General features: G+C 43.0%; 1 protein-coding gene across 1 annotated transcript in view; it reads left to right on the forward strand.

Moving 5' to 3' along the window:
- The first annotated feature begins 96 nt into the window (after positions 1-96).
- The window catches only part of ABTB2 (ankyrin repeat and BTB domain containing 2), a 153222-nt gene continuing 131158 nt past the window's right edge, over positions 97-22160 (forward strand). Inside the window, exon 1 of the mRNA XM_035116548.2 lies at positions 97-1571. Coding sequence (XP_034972439.1) covers positions 698-1571 — 874 coding nt within the window. The 5' untranslated portion in view covers positions 97-697. The remainder of the gene's footprint in view (positions 1572-22160) is intronic.

Below are 22160 nucleotides of genomic sequence, written 5' to 3' on the forward strand. Positions count from 1 at the left end.
GCCTTTCCGCGGCAGGCCCCGCCCCCAGAGCCGCTGATTGGTGCGGCTCCCCGCAGGTCATTTGCATACCGCCTGCAACTCGGTGCGCCCAGCCGGGCAGCACCAGAGAAGTTTCGCTCAAAGCTTCTGCAAGTGTCTGAGACGGGGCGGGGGACGCGCGGCAGCAGCAGCAGCAGCAGCTCCCAGGGCTGCCTCTTCCAATCTCCCTTCTTCGCCTTCTGGAGGAGTCCCGGTGTGACACTGGATCGCCGTCTGGGAAAGGGCTGTCCTGCCCTCCTGAGCCGCCCCGGAGGCTTCTCTCTCTGCCGCTGAAGGGCGCCCCGTTGGGAACGGCGCAGCCCTCTTGGAGCTTTTGAAAAGAGCTCTCTCTCTCTCTCTCTGCCTGATCCCTTCTTCTTCTTCTTTTTTCCTCCTCCTGGCCCCAGTATTTTCCATCCTTGCTCGAGGCGGAAAATAAATGATCTCACCCCTCGCCGTGGAATGGAGACAGCTGGCACCCAGCAGAACCTGAAGGCGCCCCAGGAGCTCGAGTGCAAACGGGACTCCTCTCCAGGAGCCTAAGGACCAGCAGGGCCGGCCAGCTCCTCGCCTCGGGCATCTTTTAGAAGCAGCCCGGATCTAGTGAATTGGGTCCTGCGCTTTCTGCTGCTTTTCTTTTCCCCCCTTGGCGTGGCGCAAGATCGCAGGTTGATTTCCTATGGCTGGGATATACAGCTCCACTCTGAAGACCCTGGAAGACTTGACCCTGGACTCCGGGTATGGGGCTGGGGACTCCTGCCGCTCGCTCAGCCTCTCCTCTTGCAAGTCCAACTCGCAGGCCTTCGCGTCGTCTCAGCCCAGGGGCAACTGGTGGTATTACTCGGGCTCCATGAACAGTCGCAACAACAGCTGGGACACCGTCAACACCGTCCTGCCTGAGGACCCCGAAGTGGCAGACATCTTCTCCAGATGCGCCAAGCTGCCCGACCTGGAGGAATTCCCTTGGACAGAGGAGGACATTGGGAAGATACTCAGGAAAGGGAAAGCAGCAGGGGGGACCAAGAGGGACTTCACCCAAGAAGCGGTGCGGAGGCTGTCCGTGTTACTGCGGAGACCCTTGATCCGGATCTCCAGGGAGGCGCAGCGCCTGAGCGTGATGCACTCCAAGTGCACGCGCTTCGAGATCCAAAGCGCCATCAAGCTGATCCAGAGCTGGTCGTTGTCTGAGAGCTGCGTCCTGGCCACCGTCAAGGCGCTCTCGCTCTACAGCATGAGCGCCGGCGACGGGCTGAGGAAGGGCAAGTCGGCCAGGTGCGGCCTCACCTTTTCCGTGGGGAGGTTCTTCAGGTGGATGGTGGATACCAGGATCTCGGTGAGGATCCACGAGTACGCGGCCATCTCTTTGACGTCCTGCATGGAGAACCTGGTGGAGGAGATCAAGGCCAGAGTAGTGGCCAGCCAGAGCCCCGACGGAGGCGGAGGGGGAAGTGAGATCTCCGCAGAAGTTCTGGAGATGGTCATCAACAATGATGCGGAGCTTTGGGGAGTGCTGCAGCCCTATGAGCACCTGATCTGCGGGAAGAACGCCAATGGTAAGGAGCAGAGCTGTCAATCTAGCAAATCCAATGGGCCCGATCCGTACTTTTGTGCCTATATTCTTACTTTTATGCTGCTTCCTTTCATGGTTGGTTTTTGTGTTCTGATTGCATTCGAAACTTTTATTTCGGTAAGACTTCTAAAGAGTCTGCTTTTTTCCAATGGGCAGAATATGAGTTTGATTGCGATCTTATGGAGTCGGTTTCGCCTTCGAGGGCAAAAGGATGTAGGTCAGCGGGGCAGCATCTGTTTTGTATGCAGAAGGTCCTAGGTTCCACCCCTGGCATCTCCAGGCAGGGCGGGGGAAGAGCCACTGCTAAATCATTAGGCATGCCACTGAGCTAAATGGACCAATGGTCTGATTTTGTATAAGGCAGCTTTCTACATTCACTGTAGTGGTACGTTCACGGGATTGCAAGTTAAATAAATAGTATAAACAAACTAGATTATAGAATTGTGGAGTTGGAAGAGACTGCAAGGTCCAACCCCGTGCAATGCAGGAATCTTTTGCCCAAAGTAGGGCTCGAACCCTTAACCCTGAGATTAAGAGTGTCATGTTCTACTGACTGAGCTATACGGGTGTTCAAACAATGCCAGGGTTGTTCTGCAGAAGGTTAGATTCCCAACCGTAACTAGCCTAATGTACCAAGCTAAAATTGGCATTCGCTGCTCCACCCACCTTTTCTTCAGTCCCCACCTCCACTGGCATGTGGCCTCAAGAAGGATGCTCAGAAGGAAATGCAGCCTTCAGGCAATAAATGGTTCCTCACTCCTGTTTATTATTATTATTATTATTATTATTATTATTATTATTACATACATATCTTAAGTGCCATGAAAGATAACCAGCAATACAGCTCCATCACTCCAGCCTCTCTCTCTCCCCCCCCCCATTTCTAGGAAAATCTTTGAGAACATTTAAAGTAACATAGTTGGAGAAGCAGTCTCAGGAATCCGTGTGGGGAGGAAACAGAAGCAATGTACAGATGCCTGGCTCCACCATGGCATCTTTGGAGGTGTCCCACATCAGTTTCACCATAGCAGCAAGTCCAGCTAAAGTTCATCAATTTCGTTTCCCTGCTCTTGATTGCACAAGTGCTTCTAGGGCAGGAAACAGAGCTGTATGCGGAAGTATAGCAAGTCATTTTAAGGGCATGTTGTCACAACTACCTCAGCCACAACTGGTGGCTGTGGGAAAACACTCCACCCATAGACAAATCCCATCTGCATCAGCCTGTGGCTGGGTGGTCATATGCATGGCATAGGCAAACTCTAAATTTAGCTGGCATCAGTTTGGGCATGCCATGGACAAGCAGTTAAGGGTCTTGCTGAATCGAAGAAAAGTCCAGCATCCCATTCTACAGTGGCAACCAGATGTCATGACTAGGAGTCGATGGTAGCCTTATCCGTCATGAACTTGTCTAACCACCTTTTAAAGCCAGCTAGGTTGGTGGCTGTCACTACATCTTAAGGGAGTAAATTCCATACTTCAACTGACCACTGTGTGATGGTCCTTCCTTTTGTATGCCATGAATCAGTTTAATTGAATGCCCACAGGATCTAGTATTGTGAGAGAAGGAGAACTGTGGATAATGTTATTTTTTAAATGTTATAAAAAGGTAAAGGACCCCTGGACAGTTAAGTCTAGTCGAATTCGACTATGGGGTACAGCACTCATCTCTGCTTTCAGGCCGAGGGAGCTGGTGTGATGCAGCAGCTTAAAAAGCCAATGCAATTCTGGGCTGCATCAATAGGAGTATAGCATCTAGATCAAGGGAAGTAATAGTACCACTGTATTCTGCTCTGGTCAGACCTCACCTGGAGTACTGTGTCCAGTTCTGGGCACCACAGTTCAAGAAGGATACTGACAAGCTGGAACGTGTCCAGAAGAGGGCAACCAAAATGGTCAAAGGCCTGGAAACAATGCTTTATGAGGAACGGCTTAGGGAGCTGGGTATGTTTAGCCTGGAGAAGAGAAGGTTAAGGGGTGATATGATAGCCATGTTCAAATATATAAAAGGATGTCATATAGAGGGGGGAGAAAGGTTGTTTTCTGCTGCTCCAGAGAAGCGGACACGGAGCAATGGATTCAAACTACAAGAAAGAAGATTCCACCTAAACATTAGGAAGAACCATAGCTGCCAAGTTATCCCTTTTTTAAAGGGATTTTCCCTTATGCTGAATAGGCTTCCTCGCGAGAAAAGGGAAAACTTGGCAGCTATGGGAAGAACTTCCTGACAGTAAGAGCTGTTCGGCAGTGGAATTTGCTACCAAGGAGTGTGGTGGAGTCTCCTTCTTTGGAGGTCTTTAAGCAGAGGCTTGACAGGCATATGTCAAGAACGCTTTGATGGTGTTTCCTGCTCGGCAGGGGGTTGGACTGGATGGCCCTTGTGGTCTCTTCCAACTCTATGTTTCTATGTTTCTATGTTTCTATGATTCTATGGTGTTTGTCTGCAGACAGCTTTTCTGGGTCATGTGGCCAGCACGATGGAACTGCTCCTGGTGCAACGGGACACTGGGATGGAACTGGGATGGTGCTGTGGTCTAAACCACTGAGCCTCTTGGGATTGCTTATCATAAGGTCGGCAGTTCAAATCTGCATGACAGGGTGAGCTCCCATTGCTCTGACCCAGCTCCTGCCAACCTAGCAGTTCGAAAGCTACTCGAAAGCTACCAGCACAAATAAATTGGTACCACTGCAGCAGGAAGATAAACTGATAATGTAATACTACTCTATGTGCCTAAGGTGCTGTCTGTGTAGCCAGTTTGTATAAACTACTGTCAATTCACCAAACTTCCCAGTGTCATACATTTTTCTGCTGGATTCATGGTTAAATGTGCAATGTATGCATACTTCTTATAATGTGTTTCATTGGTCCTTCTTCAGTGCTTATGTATTGCAAATATGCAAATACCATCTTTGATAGTTGTGCTACCTGGACACAGTAATATCTATTCTCACTTGCTATCCTTAGTGCCAGAAGTAAAACAGTGTGAAATGCAAGGATATATTTTATAACTTAATTGTTTTGTGTCACTGCTACTTTTGCAGTGCATTATAGAGAAGAACAGAGGAATAAATATAGTTATCTAAGCATGTTGCTGAATTAAAGAGTCTCTAGAGAGAAAGTGTTATCTCTGAAGAAGAAACTGAATGAAGAGAGGCTTGTGTTACATGGAAATATAAACAGATATGAAAGGAAATGGTTATAAGTATTCAGAACATTTAAGTTGCCAGCTTTGTAACATTCGCAAGTTGCATCCAAACATCAATTAGTCATGCAAGGATCAGGTTTCATTTGACAATGTTATATGCTCTTTTTTTTAAGATCATTTTGTCAAATTGTATTTATTGAGTTATCAATTCTGATCTCCCTGTGCCTACATGTGCATTTAATTCAGTTTCAGAAGTGTGTTTATTGTGTTAACGGGACTGGAATGCAAGACTCTGGCTATTCTAATAACCTTTACTTGCAATTTGCAAAACAAAATTGATTTTGTGGTCCTTGGATAGGAGAAGAGTTGAGGCTGAATTTTCTTCTCTCTCTCTCTTTTTCAACTAAGAATAAAAGTATGAGGAGGAAATGTCACCTTATTCCTAACACATTTGTTGTTCTAAATTGATGCTGGATTACTCTCCAGAAGTTAATATGCACATCCCAGAGTTACTGAGAATAGTGGATTGTCTGAATAGTCTCGATCCTCTTTTATGTTACTAACATGTTTGTTTGTTTGTTTGTTTGTTTGTTTGTTACATTTGTATCCCACCTTTCCTCAAAAGAGCTCAAGGTTATGTACATAGTTTTCTTCCCCATTGTATCCTTACAACAACCTGTGAGCTAGGTTAAACTGTGAGTTAGTTACTGGCCCAAGGCCACTTAGTGAGCTTCAAGTCTGAGTGGGGATTTGAACTCTTGCCTTCCGGGTCCTAGTCCAACATTCTAACCACTGCACCAACCCATGGACTCTATTGGGTTTTACATGTGCAGAGACAACACACCACATGAGGCCACTGCTCTGTTTAAGTTTGAAGGCTGCATGGCTGCCTTTAAGAAGAAAAACAAAAATGTCAGGCGATCTGATCGTTGTTCTCTATGAAATGTGAAGTCTAGGTCAAAAATACTACAACTTTGGAAGACTGTGTTGCCTGGGGCTATAAGAGATCAAAGTAGGCAGTCTTTCATGTTTGAATGCAGTTTACATTCTATTGCTTGTGTCACTGGTTTTTAATATATCATCACTAGGATACAGGGAATGATTATAGCAGAAGGTACTGTACAAACTTCTCTCTGATCCTCAGAGTATCTCTTCTTTGGTGCTAGCCCACCCTCTATGAATAACTAAGCTGGATGCCAGGGATGGGGACATTTCTCAGCCTGAGACCCATATTATCTTCTGTGCAACATTTGGAGGTCACATGCCAGCGATGGGCAGGGTCAGAAGCAAACGAAGGCAGAGCAATTAACGCCTGTTTCCTCTTTGTACAGTGAGCTAGTATCTGCACACACTCAATCAGTCCTTCATCCAGGCAAGCAAGAGTCATCAGAATTCAAAGACACATCCCAGCCAAGCAAAAACATTCAAGGAGCCTGTGAAATGAGAACAGGTGAGGGGTGTGGTTGGAGAAAGTCCCAAGGGCCAGACAGAGATGCCTGAAGGGCCACATGCCGGAGGCTCCCCATGCCTGCTGTGTGTACAGTGGAACCTCGGTTTATGAACACCTCGGTTTATGAATTTTCGGTTTATGAACGCCGCAGAACCATCTAGAACGGATTAATTCATTTTCCATTACTTTCAATGGGAAAGTTCGCTTCAGTTTATGAACGCTTCAGTTTATGAACAGACTTCCGGAACCAATTACACCTATGCTTCAGTTTATGAACGCTTCAGTTTAAGTACTCTGTGGACCCATCTGGAACGGATTAATCCACTTTCCATTACTTTCAATGGGAAAGTTCGCTTCAGTTTATGAACGCTTCAGTTTAAGTACTCCGCAGACTGTCTGGAACGGATTAATTCATTTTCCATTATTTTCAATGGGAAAGCTCGCTTCAGTTTATGAACGCTTCAGTTTATGAACAGACTTCCGGAACCAATTGTGTTCATAAACCGAGGTACCACTGTACTGCACTTTGGGCTAATTATCACTGCTGCGGATCAGTAGGGCAACCATCAATTAGTAACACACCTTGTGCACTTCGTTGTATCTCTCTGCTTGGGATCTCACAGTAAGCACATTGTGCCTTTGTTCCTTCTCTTATCCACAGGCAAATCTTCATTCATAGAATCATAGAATCATTCATTGCACTTGGAGAAGCAGGAACAGTTGTAACTAGGTGCAGTGTAGTAACTAGGTGCAGTGTAGTTGTAGTGCAGTGTAGTGTGGATTTGTCCCTGGTTCGACTCAGCCATTATCTCACCGGTTGCCTTAGGCATGCCCCTATCTCTTAACATCAGTCATCCTTTTCCATTTGCAGTATGGGGATAATAGTGTTGACCTACCTTATAAGGTTGTAAGATTACTCAGCTAATGCATGCGAAGCACCTTCAGCTGTCGGTAGTGTTTATATACTTAACACTATATATTATTTAGCCGTAGCAGTTTCACTACAGTAAGCTGAACATCTGGACTGCATGTTTTTCAGGGTTTCTTTAGGGTGCTTCTGGGCAGAGAAATTGTGTGTCAGCAAACCTGGGTTCCTGTGCTGATTCCCTTAGTCCAAATGACAGCCTGAGGGATTAGTAGAGTCAGTATCACTAGCACTGTCGAAACTGGCGATGGTTAGACAAAATATCTCTGTAAACCCTTTGCCCTTTCCTTCTGGAGACTGCTCACACTTTTGCTTGGTGCTTAGGTATGAAACAAGTAGTTTAGGAAGTGTTCACCTTAATGTGCTTAGTAGACGAGCCCTCTTTTTCTGATACAATACTGATCCCATGGAAACAGAGCTTCCTTCTAAATATGTTGCTTACTGAAAACTCACAATGGCTTGGTTAATATGGTATTTTAAGCCATAGTTAAACCAAACTACGGTTTACATGTAACTATCACCATGCTGGTGCATACCAATGACATCACAAGTCCTTTGTTCATTCCTGGTTCTTGCTGGTGTGCTGCTGGGAGGTGTTATGTCTGAACCTGGATTTGTGGGTTTTTATAGGGAAACAAACCACAAGAGACAAGCCCAGAACAGAACATAGGTACAGTTGTACATTCACTTTTAAAGTATAGTTTAACTGTCTTGAAGTGACATGCAGACAAGTACTTATGGCCAGGAAAAATGCTGGTTACATAGAAAGTTGCAGGATTGTGAATAAGGCGAAGGCTGGTTTATTTATTGTGAAGTGTGTGCTTCTATATTGTCATCAACATCTCATGAGTCAATTTTATTAATTGCTGAATATATATATTTGTATATATATGCAAATATTTCAGGATAACTTTCTTTAATAATGTGGAGGAGGCCAATTACGTTTGTTAATTATGGTAATCACATCCATATTCTCTTTCTGGAAGCAATATTTGCTATGTTCAAACACTTTGTAAAAAGGGGGTCTCTCTCTCTCTCTCTCTCTCTCTCTCTCTGTGTGTGTGTGTGTGTGTGTGTGTGTGTGTACAATTAGAAACAGCACATTTGTCAGCCCTAATGAAAAAAATATGTTATGCCACACAGATAAAAGGGATGTCAGAACCTTAATATAAGAACATAAGTATCTAGTGAATACAATAAATCAGTGTACAAAAGACTTTAGAGATAAACCTACTCCATTTAACTCTTAAATGAATTAGTTAAATTGCTTTTCTCATAGAGATCAAAGTGTCTTATATTAATGTAAATGGTTAATTTTGTAATTGAACCCCCTTTTGAAAATCTTTATATGAGAAGCAAGATTCCATTCTAATTTTAGCTCTTCTATACACTTGAATGAAGACATGGGTTCTATAAAAGCTTATCTAGCAAATTTTATGAACAGCACTTGATATACTGGACACAATTTTTTCATTGAAACCTCTATTTTCTCATTTTAAGAATTACATATATAATGCTGATTGACCAAGCAGTGAAAATTCAATTGTATAGACCCCCATATCACTCACCATTAGACATTGAAAGATGGCATTATGAATCTTGAGAAACATCATTATGATAAATGGAAGATAACAAAGCTGTATGGTGCCATTTAAGATATAGCCACTAGCATACACCAAATATTTTCTACTTTTTAAGTCCACTGCTCCCTTGACCAACTACATTCCTTTTGCGGCACCCCTGTGGGGCTCAGGAGCGCAGTTATGTAACCCCTTGCATGTAGAGCTGGCAGCCTCTCACCCTTTTTCCGAATACCCTTCCTTGTTCCCTCAGCCTTCTCTCCTCTCCCCTCTCCTTGGGAGTCTTCTGGGCAGGCAGCTGCTAACCCTGGTCTCTGAGTTGCATCCCTCTTCCCCAAAGAGAGGTGCCTCCTCACGCTGCCCCACAGGGTCCTGGGATTTGTCTGTCCATTCCCAACAGCAAGGGCTGGCAAACTGGCTGGCTGGACTTCCTCACCCACTTGCTTGCTTACTGTGAGGCCGCCTCAGCTCCTGGCAACCAGCACCCCCTGGCCAGCCACAGAGGCACCATTGCCTGGGGAGCATAGCTGCCAAGTTATCCCTTTTTTACAGGGATTTTCCCTTATGCTGAATAGGCTTCCTCGCGAGAAAAGCAAAAACTTGGCAGCTATGCTGGGGAGCTTGTCACCAGGGCTGCTGCAACAAACAGCTGTGCAAGCCTTTGGGAAGCAGAGACAGAAGAGGGCATCAGAGGAGGGATGGAAGGAAAGAGGGACAGAGGCCAGTGTTGCCTGCAACACCCTTGACCATCATTCAAGGCACCCCAGGGTGCCACGGCACCCTGGTTGAAAACCACTGGCATACACATTTAAAAACAAAACAGAGGGATTGCACATAGAGCAATGGTTCACTTAGCATGAATGCATGGACATGAAACCTCTTGGAGTAGAACTCACAATCACTTTTCTCCCAGGCCCTTTTTGCTGCTGTGCCATCCTGAGCAAAGCCATGGTTTGTCTTAGCATGATGTACAAACCAGGCCACATTTGTTTGCATACTAATGGCCACAGATTATTGGTTGATGCTTATAGAAACCAGCTGAAGATGCTTGCTTAGTGGTTTTTGATTGAAAATGTTTCTTCAATGAGCACTGATGGTCGCTAGACTCGCTACTGAGGGGGAACTCAACATGCACTTGTATAAAGAAAAAGAACAAGCAATAACATCTATGTATACATACCATAATCAAACCTTCATATCAACACAAAAGGAAAAAAGAAGAGAAAAGACATTAACAATCAAATTAACAAATAATTCTCATTTGATAACTCATTTTCCATTTCAATCATGGACTTCCCCGAGCCCCCTTTCTAACGGTTCATTGCATGTCATTCTTCGCAGGTTCTACTCATATTTACTATCCTTAATTCCAATTATCACATTTTTCCTTACGCTTTACCATCCATTGTAAAACTCTAATCTAAATTTTAAATATTACCTTAATTCTTAACCTGCAGCATGCACATTTGCTCTTCACATATCAATTCTACAATATTTTTATAATAGATTCTAAATTTCTTCCATTCTTCTTCCGTCTTCCCCTCTCTCCGGTCACGTAGTCTTCCGGTCAGATCAGCAAGTTCCATATAGTCCAACATTTTCATTTGCCATTCCTCTACGGTGGGTATCTTCTGTGTCTTCCTGTACGTTGCTAACAATATTCTAGCTGCAGTTGTGGCATATAAAAACAAATTCACATCTTCCATTGGCAGTTCTTTTCCCACCATGCCCAGTAGAAAGGATTCTGGTTTCTTAATGAACGTGTTTTTCATCAGCTTTTTCAATTCATTATAAATCATTTCCCAGAAATCCTTAACCGATGGGCAGGTTCACCACATGTGATAAAATGTTCCTTCAGCATTTTTACATTTCCAGCACTTATTATCTTGGTTATGGTAGATCTTAGCAAGTTTTACTGGCGTCAAATACCATCTATAAAACATTTTCATCATATTTTTTCTTAAGACCGTTCATGCAGTAAATTTCATATTCTTCTTCCATAACCTTTCCCAATCCTCCATCATAATATTGTGCCCCACATCCTTTGCCCAATCTATCATAACTTTCTTTGTCTGCTCATCTTTCAAGTGCCACTGTAGCAACAAACTATACATTCTGGAAAGATTCTTTGTGTTTGGATCTAACAACTCCGTCTCCAGCTTGGACTTTTCTGATGAAAAACCATTTTTCTTATCCATTTTATACAATTCATTTATCTGGTGGTATTGGAGCCAATCATCTAGATTACTTTTTAATTGCTCATATGTCTTTAATTTTAACTGGTCTCCTTCTTCCACCAGAATATCTCTATATTTTGGCCATCTGGTCTCCATATTTAGCTTCTTTCGAGCCTTAGCTTCCAATGGTGAAATCCAAAGGGTTTTTTTTCCCTTTCTAATAAGTTTTTATACTTATTCCAAACATTTAACAATGATTTCCTAATTACATGATTTTTAAATCCTTTATGACTTTTGACCTTGTCGTACCATAAATACGCATGCCATCTGAACTCAACATGCACTTGAGAAGTGGCTGCAGAAGCAGCTGGGAGATAAAATGTGAGCAGCAAAGTCACAATATTCTGAATCTTAGAGATGGTTGGAAAGAGCCTCGTGGGACTCAAGCTGCATGTTATTTGCTTTGGAAAAACTGAAGCCACTTTAAAGCACTATATTCCCTGTGCCTGCCAGTTCTCCATACATAAACATGTGTATATTTATAAATAAATGGATCACAAAGCTACAATAAGTCTCTAATAAGGAAACAGAGCTTGTAAATAGTTTCCTTTGCAACTTAATCCATCTGAGGTAAGTGGGGCAGCATACAATAATACTATTATAGATCTCATCTTGACAGTGTGTGGGTAGTCAGCCAAACAAATACAGGCTCATATTCTTAGAAGAGCTAAACCAGATTATGGGCCAAGTACGTTTTTCAAGAATTAAAGCAGTCATCCAACAGGAATTATTTCACCAGGGTCTGCCCAATATGTTTTGCTCAGTGAAACAGAATTTTTTTTGTCACCCTCTCTCCAAATCAATGTGCATAGTACTCAAGGCACCTCTTCATCCCCTCTGGCAGGAAAAAATAAAATACTAGTAAATTAAATAACTAAAACTTTGCTGCCCTTTCATGACACTCAAAACCAGCTGACTGAGGTGGCCACCTCACTTTGTCTAAGGTTAAGGCCAACCATTATATTTCTTTCTTTCCTCTCCAACATGAACATGCATCAAATCCCTGGTCTAGTTTTATTTGTGTCACTCCATAAGTTATGCCAGACCAATAACTTGCCTACTGCAGTGAGGCTGGCTTAGAAAGCTACAACACCCCATCTACTTTGTATTTTTAGTATCAAGCCAATTCCCATAAGAAGAAGAAGAGTTTGGATTTGATATCCCGCTTTATTACTACCCGAAGGAGTCTCAAAGCGGCTAACAATCTCCTTTCCCTTCCTCCCCCACAACAAACACTCTGTGAGGTGGGTGGGGCTGAGAGACTTTAAAGAAGTGTGACTAGCCCAAGGTCACCCAGCAGCTGCATGTGGAGGAGCGGAGACGCGAACCCGGTTCCCCAGATTACGAGTCTACCGCTCTTAACCGCTACACCACACTGGAAGTAAAGTAAGGAAGTCCTTCAGAATGTTGGTCTTCAACCGGTGTGTCATGACTACAGTGGGGTCAGATTCCAACCTAAGGAGAGTCGCATTAAGGCACCACTACTGTTCTGCTTTTCAGAAGAAGAAGAAGAAGAAGAAGAAGAAGAAGAAGAAGAAGAAGAAGAAGAAGAAGAAGAAGAAGAAGAAGAAGAGAGGAAAGGAGCAAAAAAAGTTTATAGCTGAGGGAAAGGAGAAAATCCTATGTTACAAGTTGGCAGTAGCGGGTCCCACGTTAAAGGTAGACCCCGTCTTCAACATTGTCAAGCAGTTGCTTAATTGTATGGGTGCATTGATTTTACTGATTTTATGAACTCATATCAGACAGGAACATGGATGGTATATTTATAGCTCTTTAAATAATGAAGCACAAAGCTTCAGACCTGTGGAAAACATCCAAGGCTATGTTTGATTAATGACACGTCTCTTTATATTTATTTCCTTTATCTCCTTTCTAAGTTAAATACAGAGGAAAAGCTAGGGTTCCTATTTTAAATTGTGCTGGTAGGAATGGGCCATGATTATTTTGATGTTGCATTTCATTTTAATGAGAACACTGAAAATTGGTTTGTTCTTCAGTGTAAAGCCACAGTTCTAATTCTCTGTTGAGATTCATGTGCCGAACAGTGAAATTACCTTGTAATGTGTGTTATGTATTCAAACTGCTTTCTGGTTAGCTGAGCTGAACTAACTGAAGTGCTCATAGAGCATCTCATTAATTTTAATAAGCTATTATTGTCACTGTTACATTCTGTGGGATTCTATGCGCCAGGGGGAAATAGCTGCAAACGTGATCAATAAACTAGCAAGGTAGAATAACATTACTCAGCTTATGGTTGCTGGAAGTGTCTGGATAAAAACATCATCATGATACAAAACTGTTCAAAAACTCTTTGGCCTGGTTCATCGTGTATTACTCTGATTGTCTGGTTTTCAGCAGTAAAATGAATCATATACAGTCAGCTGTTTGTTTGGAAGGACTGTCCACATGTTGACTATGCCAGGGCAGCCCCCACCCTCTTTGCAAAACGACGGGTTTTCCTGACAGGTACAGTCAGTCTGAATCATATGGGTAGGCCTTAATACAAAAAAAGCCAACAACACAATTAGATTCTCACACCCTCTGACACTCCAATGGCAATCAAAGTGCCAGGATAATTTAATGGGTTCTTCACACATGCAGGCCTGTCTCTTGTCACATCAAGCGATGACTTGATTGTGTGAACTGCGCATGATAAATGTAGCACCACAGATAAGAACATCACTAAAACGCAATGGATCTTCACACTCGGCAAACATCCCTAATAGGCTGGTTTACATGTCACACTGAAAGGCAGGTATATTCTGTCTCCACTCATGTACAGGTGTTTGTGTGGGAAAGTGTATACTTGCTGATGTGTGCAGCTCAGCTCTTGTGTGCATAGGTTCGTAGAGTGTACACTCATAGTGAATAACTGCATGAGTCAACAGCTCAACTATTTATAAATACAGATGGGGCATTCATTGAATGTAATATGTGAACAAATAAACAGCCTTCAAGTGTAGAAATAGGGAGCGATGTGCATGTGTGAACAGGTCCCAATATGTCCCTCTTGTTAATGAGGCAGCACAGGTAAAAGCTAAGTTCTTATGCAGAGATCGCAGAGTATTTTATTGCAGTATGTTAGGTACATAACAGCCCATTATGTAGAACTGACAAATTACCTGTAGGCAGGGATGGATAGCTGAGTCTGTTTTCCCAGGGGTTTTTTCTCCCAATCGTGAATTCAGTTTTCCACATTTTGTGATTTATTTTCTTTGATCCTCATGAAAACTCACCAGGGTTTTTGTGCCTGTTTCGCCTGATGCACATACATATGCAGTTTTGACTACACATTTTTGCAAGCAGATTCCCCATATATAATGCATTTTCATATGTACATATTCCCCTAATTTATCCATGTTTATATACATTGGTTGATTGGTGAATTACTTAGCAAAATCCACATAAGTGTGAATTTTCAGAGATTGCTTTGTTTGGATTCACTTAGTTTCAGAAAGTGTGAATCTTGTACATTTGGCTTTAAATGAGACTTGAATTTCTCCTCCATCCCTACTATAGGGCATGTGTGGATTCCTGTCACAGATTTACTAGCTGTAATGTGATATTTTGGTCACATGGCAGAGTGTTAGGAAGACATTCTGGGGTATCCAGGTATTTGTGAGAATTTTTTAATCTTCTCGATTCTCAGAATCAGAATTGGTGGGGAGGGAAGGTATATTACTGGCGCTCTAGTGTGTATAGGATGAGAGCTGAAAAAGATTGTGAAACCTGGTACAATTATCTGTATATGTGTGTCACAAGAAATGTGAGGTTGGTGATCAACCAGTTGCTGCAGTCAAGAAGAATACTAGCTCAATAAAGCTACCTGCTGTCATTGCCTGATGGTAACTTGGAAAAAATAGCAAGAAAATGCTATAGATAAGCAAGCAAGAAAGTTAATAGGTTAAAATAATGCCCATGTTTCAGCTTTACACCTCTGAGTTACAAGCTCTGTTTTAAGTTATACTTTTTTTAAGGACTTTGTGTTCTCACAGTAGTCCTAAAGGAATCATTGTGCATGTCAGGAAACCTACACATGACTTGTTACAATTGGCAGTCACAGCCATGGAGTGGCTTAGATCTGGAACAGTACCAAGTTGCAACAGGGCTGCACAAGAACACATTTGCCAAGCTATGTGGGTGGACTGCTTACGGTACCTTTACAACAGCTGGCTTTGCACAGTGGCAAGTCCCTACTCTTTTACAAACACTGAGATTTATGCAGGTTAGGTGCCATGAGAGATTCCTATTGCAAAGTTATTTCCTCCTGAAATTGAAGGTCAGTCTTTGGAAGCTATGGTTTTTCCAGTAGTGATGTATGGAAGTGAGAGCTGGACCATAAAGAAGGCTGATCGCCGAAGAATTGATGCTTTTGAATTATGGTGCTGGAGGAGACTCTTGAGAGTCCCATGGACTGCAAGAAGATCAAACCTATCCATTCTTAAGGAAATCAGCCCTGAGTGCTCATTGGAAGGACAGATCGTGAAGCTGAGGCTCCAATACTTTGGCCACCTCATGAGAAGAGAAGAATCCTTGGAAAAGACCCTGATGTTGGGAAAGATTGAGGGCACTAGGAGAAGGGGACGACAGAGGGCGAGATGGTTGGACAGTGTTCTCGAAGCTACGAACATGAGTTTGACCAAACTGCGGGAGGCAGTGCAAGACAGGAGTGCCTGGCGTGCTATGGTCCATGGGGTCACGAAGAGTCGGACACGACTAAACAACTAAACAACAACAACAACTTTGGAAATCATGCAGTGCCAGATTTACGTATAAGCTAAATGAGCTATAGCTTAGGGCCCCACTCTCTTGCGGGCCTCCAAAAAATGTAAAAAACCAAACAAACCTGGATGTACATTTCCAAAATATAACATAAAAAAACAAGTAAAATAAAACCTACATACAGCAACAGTGTTTTGTGTTGTGTAGGCTCCTATGATGTAAGTAATGGGCCCTGCCTGCTTCCTAAAATATCACTGGTTTGCTCATTTCTATATATAGGGGACCTACATTTCCCATGGACTAGGGCAACATGTGCAAATGGCTTTAGATGCCTATTAGGTCCATAAATTACCATATTTTGTTGTTTAGTCGTAGAGTCATTTCCGACTCTTCATGACCCCATGGACCAGAAAGGGCCCCATTACCTTCAGTAGCTTCAAACCTAAATCTCGCCCTGAAATCATGGTAAAGAAATGACCTACATATTTAAAAACCAACGGCTCTCATGCAGGCATTCATTCAGAAAAATGAGACCTGCCATTGCCTATCATCAGAGTGAGGTATGTTCCACTCAAAGCCCATCTGAGTAAGGCTGTGCTCTGACATTTGCTCTTTGCCCAGGTGACTGAAAACAAAGAACTTGGTGGGTTAGGACACAGTCCAAAACTAACCCTGGCTGATTCCCTTTTAAATAGAAGCAACTGGGAATTGGAGGTCTAGTTTTCATTGGTGCTGTAACCGTAGAATATTTGAGGAGATAGATATCTGACTTGGTACTGCTGTTTCGGGCACTTGTTCCGTGTTGCTGAAGATGGAAGGGAGAAGTGTAAGGACACCTCAGCATGGCGCTTTATGGGGCTCATTACTGACTGTGGCACTGTTGGCAACTCTTCCCTGCTGCCCCACAGTGGCTAAAAAGGTAAAGGTATATGTGGACATTAAAATGCTTGTTCTGATTCCCAGGCCTCCCTTGCAGCTAGTCAGTGTGCCAAGTCCACATTCAAAATCAGAGGGTCGATCAGCACCAGCAAAGGCTGAAGGTCAGCAAATGAGGTTCAGGATCAATCTAAGTGGCTCCTGGTATGTTTCCGAGCACAATTCAAAGTGTTGGTACTGACCTTTAAAGCCATAAGCAGCCTCGGTCCTGTATACCTGAAGGAGCGCCTCCACCCCCATCGTTCAGCCCGGACACTGAGATTCAGCGCCGAGGGTCTTCTGGCTGTTCCCTCACTGTGAGAAGCAAAGCTACAGGGAACCAGGCAGAGGGCCTTCTTGGTAGTTGCACCCGCCCTGTGGAATGCCTTTCCATCAGATGTCAAGGAAATAAGTAGCTATCCTATTTTTAAAAGACATCTGAAGACAGCCCTGTTTAGGGAAGTTTTTAATATTTAATGCTGAATTGTTTTAACACTCGATTGGGAGCTGCCCAAAGTGGCTGGGGAGACTCAGCCAGATAGGTGGGGTACAAATAATTTATTATTATTATTATTATTATTATTATTATTATTATTAGTTTGAAGTCAGGATCACTGGCAGAGGAAGGGGGTGCGGTGGGTGTGGTCCACCCCAGGTGTCCTCCCTGAGGGGGTGACATTGCCCCCCCACCCCCTGGGACGCCCCACCCCGATTCTTGCCCCACCCCCAGGAGCATAGCATGTGTGCCGCTCCGGATGCCGGAGCTCTGTAGCCACCTCTGGTCAGGATACTGTCCAGGATCAAGCCCGAAGTACAGTTCTAGGAGCTACCAAGTCAAGGTCTTTCAACATGTGCAGTTGAGCAGACACAGCACCTCATCTCTGCTGCCCTTTTATACTATGCCTGCTGGTTCCAGCATCTGGTCTTGATGAGGCATGTGGGGGGGGGATTCCCCAGGTGGGGAATCGCATACCTCCTCCCAGAAATACCTAGCCCCACCTGGCCCACTAGTGAGCTGGGCTGTGGGCCCTTGTCTGCCTCTGTCTCCTGGAGCACCCTACCTGTTGCTCCCTGCACCTCAGAGCCTGCAGTGTACGCGGAGACAGGGGTCCCTCCAGCTCTGGTGACGGGTTCCGCTGCTCTGGCTCCTGTGCACCTCCTCCCCTCAAAGCCCTCTATCACTCTGTGAGTACTTCCCACACCAACATCTCCTTCCCCACCCCCAGCTTGCCCTGGTGTCTCCCAGTCCAGGTTACACCCCTCACCAAAATGCCCTTTCTCCTCCCCATAGTCCTACCAGTTCATGACAGCTTAACATTTTGAGAGTTTAATGTGTAGTCCTCATTACACAAACCCCTCCCAAGATACAGTAGGTCTGTATGACTGGCCCCATAAACATGGAACTTACAGCAGCCTATCTTAGAGGCAAGCAGACTTAAGGCTCAGCAGATCAGATTTGTTTTTTACCTGAACCACAAGATCCACGAACCCAGTTTGGTGCAAAAGTCATAGACTGAGGACTAGGGAACTAGAGCCCAATAATTTGCTTTGAGTACCAGTGCTGGACTGAGAATAACTGAGAGAGAATAACTTGTTATGTGGGAATACAATGCACACTTTGTATATTATATACCCACTTTGAAAACTGGAACTGCTTTGTTGCATGTTAAGTAATTACAATGTCCAGTAGGCGTTAGTAGAAGCTTTTAAAACAATGTGATGAGATACCCAGGATTACAATGCAATCCCAATAAACCCCTCACACCTTGCTTGTTTTGCTTTACTGAAAAGTTTATGGGCTGGACTGTCCACCATTTGCCATGTTAAAAGGTGTTTGATGTTGTTTAGTCGTGTCCGACTCTTTGTGACCCCATGGATCATAGCACACCAGGCACTCCTGTCTTCCACTGCCTCCTGCAGCTTGGTCAAACTCATGTTCGTAGCTTCGAGAACACTGTCCAACCATCTCATCCTCTGTCGTCCCCTTCTCCTTGTGCCCTCAATCTTTCCCAACATCAGGGTCTTTTCCAGGGAGTCTTCTCTTCTCATGAGGTGTTACTGTAGTGTAAATCTATGTTCTAGCACAACCAAATGCAACAGTTAGTGAGACCTATTGATATAACTGCATTGCTGATTGTTTTATGTTTTGATTATTGTACTTTAGATTAGGATTTAATTTTGTTTTGAATGTTGTATTTTCAAATGTTGTTAGCCATTTAAAGGGCAGGAAATATAACAACAACTTGTACAGCTCTCTAATAATACACAAGTAAGGCAACAGATTGAAAGTAACAGCATGTATCTTCCGCTAAATGATCTATAAAGAAATATTTATTCATGGTACTTCTGTTTTGCATGATAAGCAACGATCAGGAGTTCCTAGATTATGTTGCAAAATCAAAACTGTGTGAACCATATTGTGTCACATTACACTGTAATTTTGCAATCCAGTAATTACGGGGTTGATTGTCGGTTGATGTTGCTTCAAACTGTGAAGTACTATATTTAACTGTTTAAAAAAGCAATCCCATAATTTTTCTTGCGCAGATTTGCTTATCCAAGATAAGTGGTGGTATTGGTTGAATGGCACCTAAGACTCAAGCAGGGAAGATGCTGTTTGTTAAGGGAGGGAGGAAAGTGGTGTTTTGGTGGTTATACTGGTTTTGTATTTTTCTACACAAATGCCACTATATTGCCTCTTATTATGATACATGTAAACATAAATTATGTCAGCATGCATGAAATACATATTTCTGTACCAAGTTAGGAGTGAGCCTTTAGAGCAATGCAGATTGTACAAAGAGGATTGGGAGTGGAGATGATCATCTGCAGATGATGCACAAGAGCAGAAGCTATCACTATAGAACACAGTTTAGCACACTAAAAAGCAAACTGGATTTAATCTGGAGTCAGAATCAAATACATAAGAGCCCAAAGGCAGCATTCTCTCCCTACAGTGGCCAACTATACACCTTATGGGAACCACACCTTATGAAGCCCTCAACCAGGATATGACCATAGGAGCACTCTCCTTCTATTGCTCCCCAACTTTGCTGTTTGAATGTATTCTGCCTCTGATCTTGGAGGTGATGTATAGTCATTGTGACTAGCAGCCATGGTAAGCCTTGTCCTCTGTGAATTTGCCTAATCCATTTTTTAAGTCATCCGAGTTGGTGGCCATCACTACATCTTGTGGTAGCAAATCCCTTAGCTCAACTATGAATGGTTTTTGCCAATTCCCATTCTGAAAATGAGTGATGGGGAATTGAAAATAAATGGCTACGGTCTGCTTCATGATACACGGACACAATTGGATCCAAATCTGAAATATATATGTTCGGTAACTGAACAGCTTGATTGGCATATTACGAAGATCTGTGCCATGCTCCCAAGAGTTCTGTATTTGTACTGGAACATAGAATCATAGCATTGTAAGGGACCACTAGGATCATCTAGTCCATCCCCCTGGATTGCAGGAATATTTTGCCCAACATGGGTCTTGATTAAGAGTCTCATAATCTGCCAACTGAGCTATCCTATATTTGATGTAATGATAGTGATTTATACAACATTCCAAACTTCTCCAAGTGCTTTATAATATTATCTCAGTATTTCTGACAACACTCTCATAAGGAAAGTTATTTTGGGAACCGAGGACATGGCTTGCCTAAGACAATCTCGAGAGCCAGTGTGGTGTAGTGGTTAAGAGCGGTAGACTCGTAATCTGGTGAACTGGGTTTGCGTCTCCGCTCCTCCACATGCAGCTGCTGGGTGACCTTGGACTAGTCACACTTCTCTGAAGTCTCCCAGCCCCACTCACCTCACAGGGTGTCTGTTGTGGAGGAGGAAGGAAAAGGAGGTTGTTTGCCGCTTTGAGACTCCTTCAAGTAGTGATAAAGCAGGATAACAAATCCAAACTCTTCTTCTGCTTCATGGATTCATGGATGAGGTGAGATTTGTACTATACTACAATAGCTTTGCATGTGGAGTGATAGTCTTCTGCCATTCAAGATGCCATCCAAAACACTCTTGCATAGGAAAAGATATCGCAGAACGCAGTGGAAACTATTTCCAAATAAATGTCCTTGGGTTTGAGATGAAGCATAGGCATTATTCCCCATTTTGCATGGTTTCCCCTTCAAAATAGCTCATCTAGTCATCATACCCTTCTTTTATTCTATGATTTAGCAAAGTTGTGTAAATAAACTTACAGAGGTTAAGCTTTTCCTCATATTTATGCCAATATTTTAACTTGATCATAGCCTAAACAATTTTAAAATGGGAGATTTTATAGTTATTTGTAGCATGCATGTCTTCTAAGGAGCTTCCAGTACAATAACTTACATTTTGTTCTTCGCTTGCTTTATCATATTTGTTTAGTCTGAAGATCACTTGCATATTTTCACCAAGTTCTTGGCTTGAATTTGCATTGAATTGTCAAAAATACACTAGTGTTCATGAGTACATCTTTTCCTTCAGGCATGTGGAGATGGCAGATTTAAAGAATTGGTTTCTGCTGTTATATGATCGCCATTGGTTTTATGGTTTTTATGTTATATTTGCTGTATTGTATTTTCATGAAATGTTACATGCTGTCCTAAGAGCCTCCAGGCAGAAAGGCAGGTTATAAATACAAATAACAACATTCTTTGTTGACAGTTTAGAGCAGGAAAATATAATTGATAAGTAACAATTTGTACAGGAACTCATGAACTCCCCCCCCTCTTCAATTTATAGAATTATTTTCTAGCGTTCTTGCAATTGTACTCTTTGATAGTTTTGTCCTTGCCAAGAACCATATATTGATTTCAAAAGGTGACAATGAAGTCATATATCTGTAACTCTTTTTGTTGACTTGTTCCCAATTAACTGCTGCCAGTCTGGCGATTTATCAAGGAAATTCAGGAATCCATTAGGTGAATCACGACGCACCATTTGGTAGCAGCTGATTTATAAACTATATTGGTTGCAATTCAGGGGGGGGAATAGACATGCCTCAAGTCTCACTGAAACATAAGCACACAAATATGCCAACAAATCAAATCTTAGAGATATTTTGGCACCAACAACACACACACGTATTCACACACATCATACTAGTATTTATTATTTCTTTGCAATCTCATTTTTATTCTTGTTGGCGCATATGGTTGTAATTATTCCTTTGTGATGCTTGGACAGGCCACAGTGGGGGTGTGGAGACTCCCTATGCAATGGCATCATTCTATGCAGTAAGCCATTCTAAGCATGAGGCTTACCCATGGCCAGTATAATATGTGCCCAAGTCCTTAGAAAAACAGTCTTGAGCAGCATTTGGATGAGTGGTCTGTCAATCTCAAAATATATAATCATCAGGAAAAAAACCACAGTTGCTGGGCACCACCCAGTCAAAGATTAAGTACACTACATCCCAGAGATTTCAGTGTTTGAGATAAGAATGTGCTTAGATCTGTCTAACTGAAATAAACGAGACTTAGTGTAGGGAAAGCCAGGCCCGAAATTCATTGTACTGTAGATGATATCTTGTTCCCAGAAGTATTAAATCTATTGTGACAGCTCAGGATGAAGGCTTAATTAGAAAACTGAAGCCAGCTACAACC

Source organism: Zootoca vivipara, chromosome 1 (genome assembly GCF_963506605.1).
Source record: "Zootoca vivipara chromosome 1, rZooViv1.1, whole genome shotgun sequence".
Classification (NCBI taxonomy): Eukaryota; Metazoa; Chordata; class Lepidosauria; order Squamata; family Lacertidae; genus Zootoca; species Zootoca vivipara.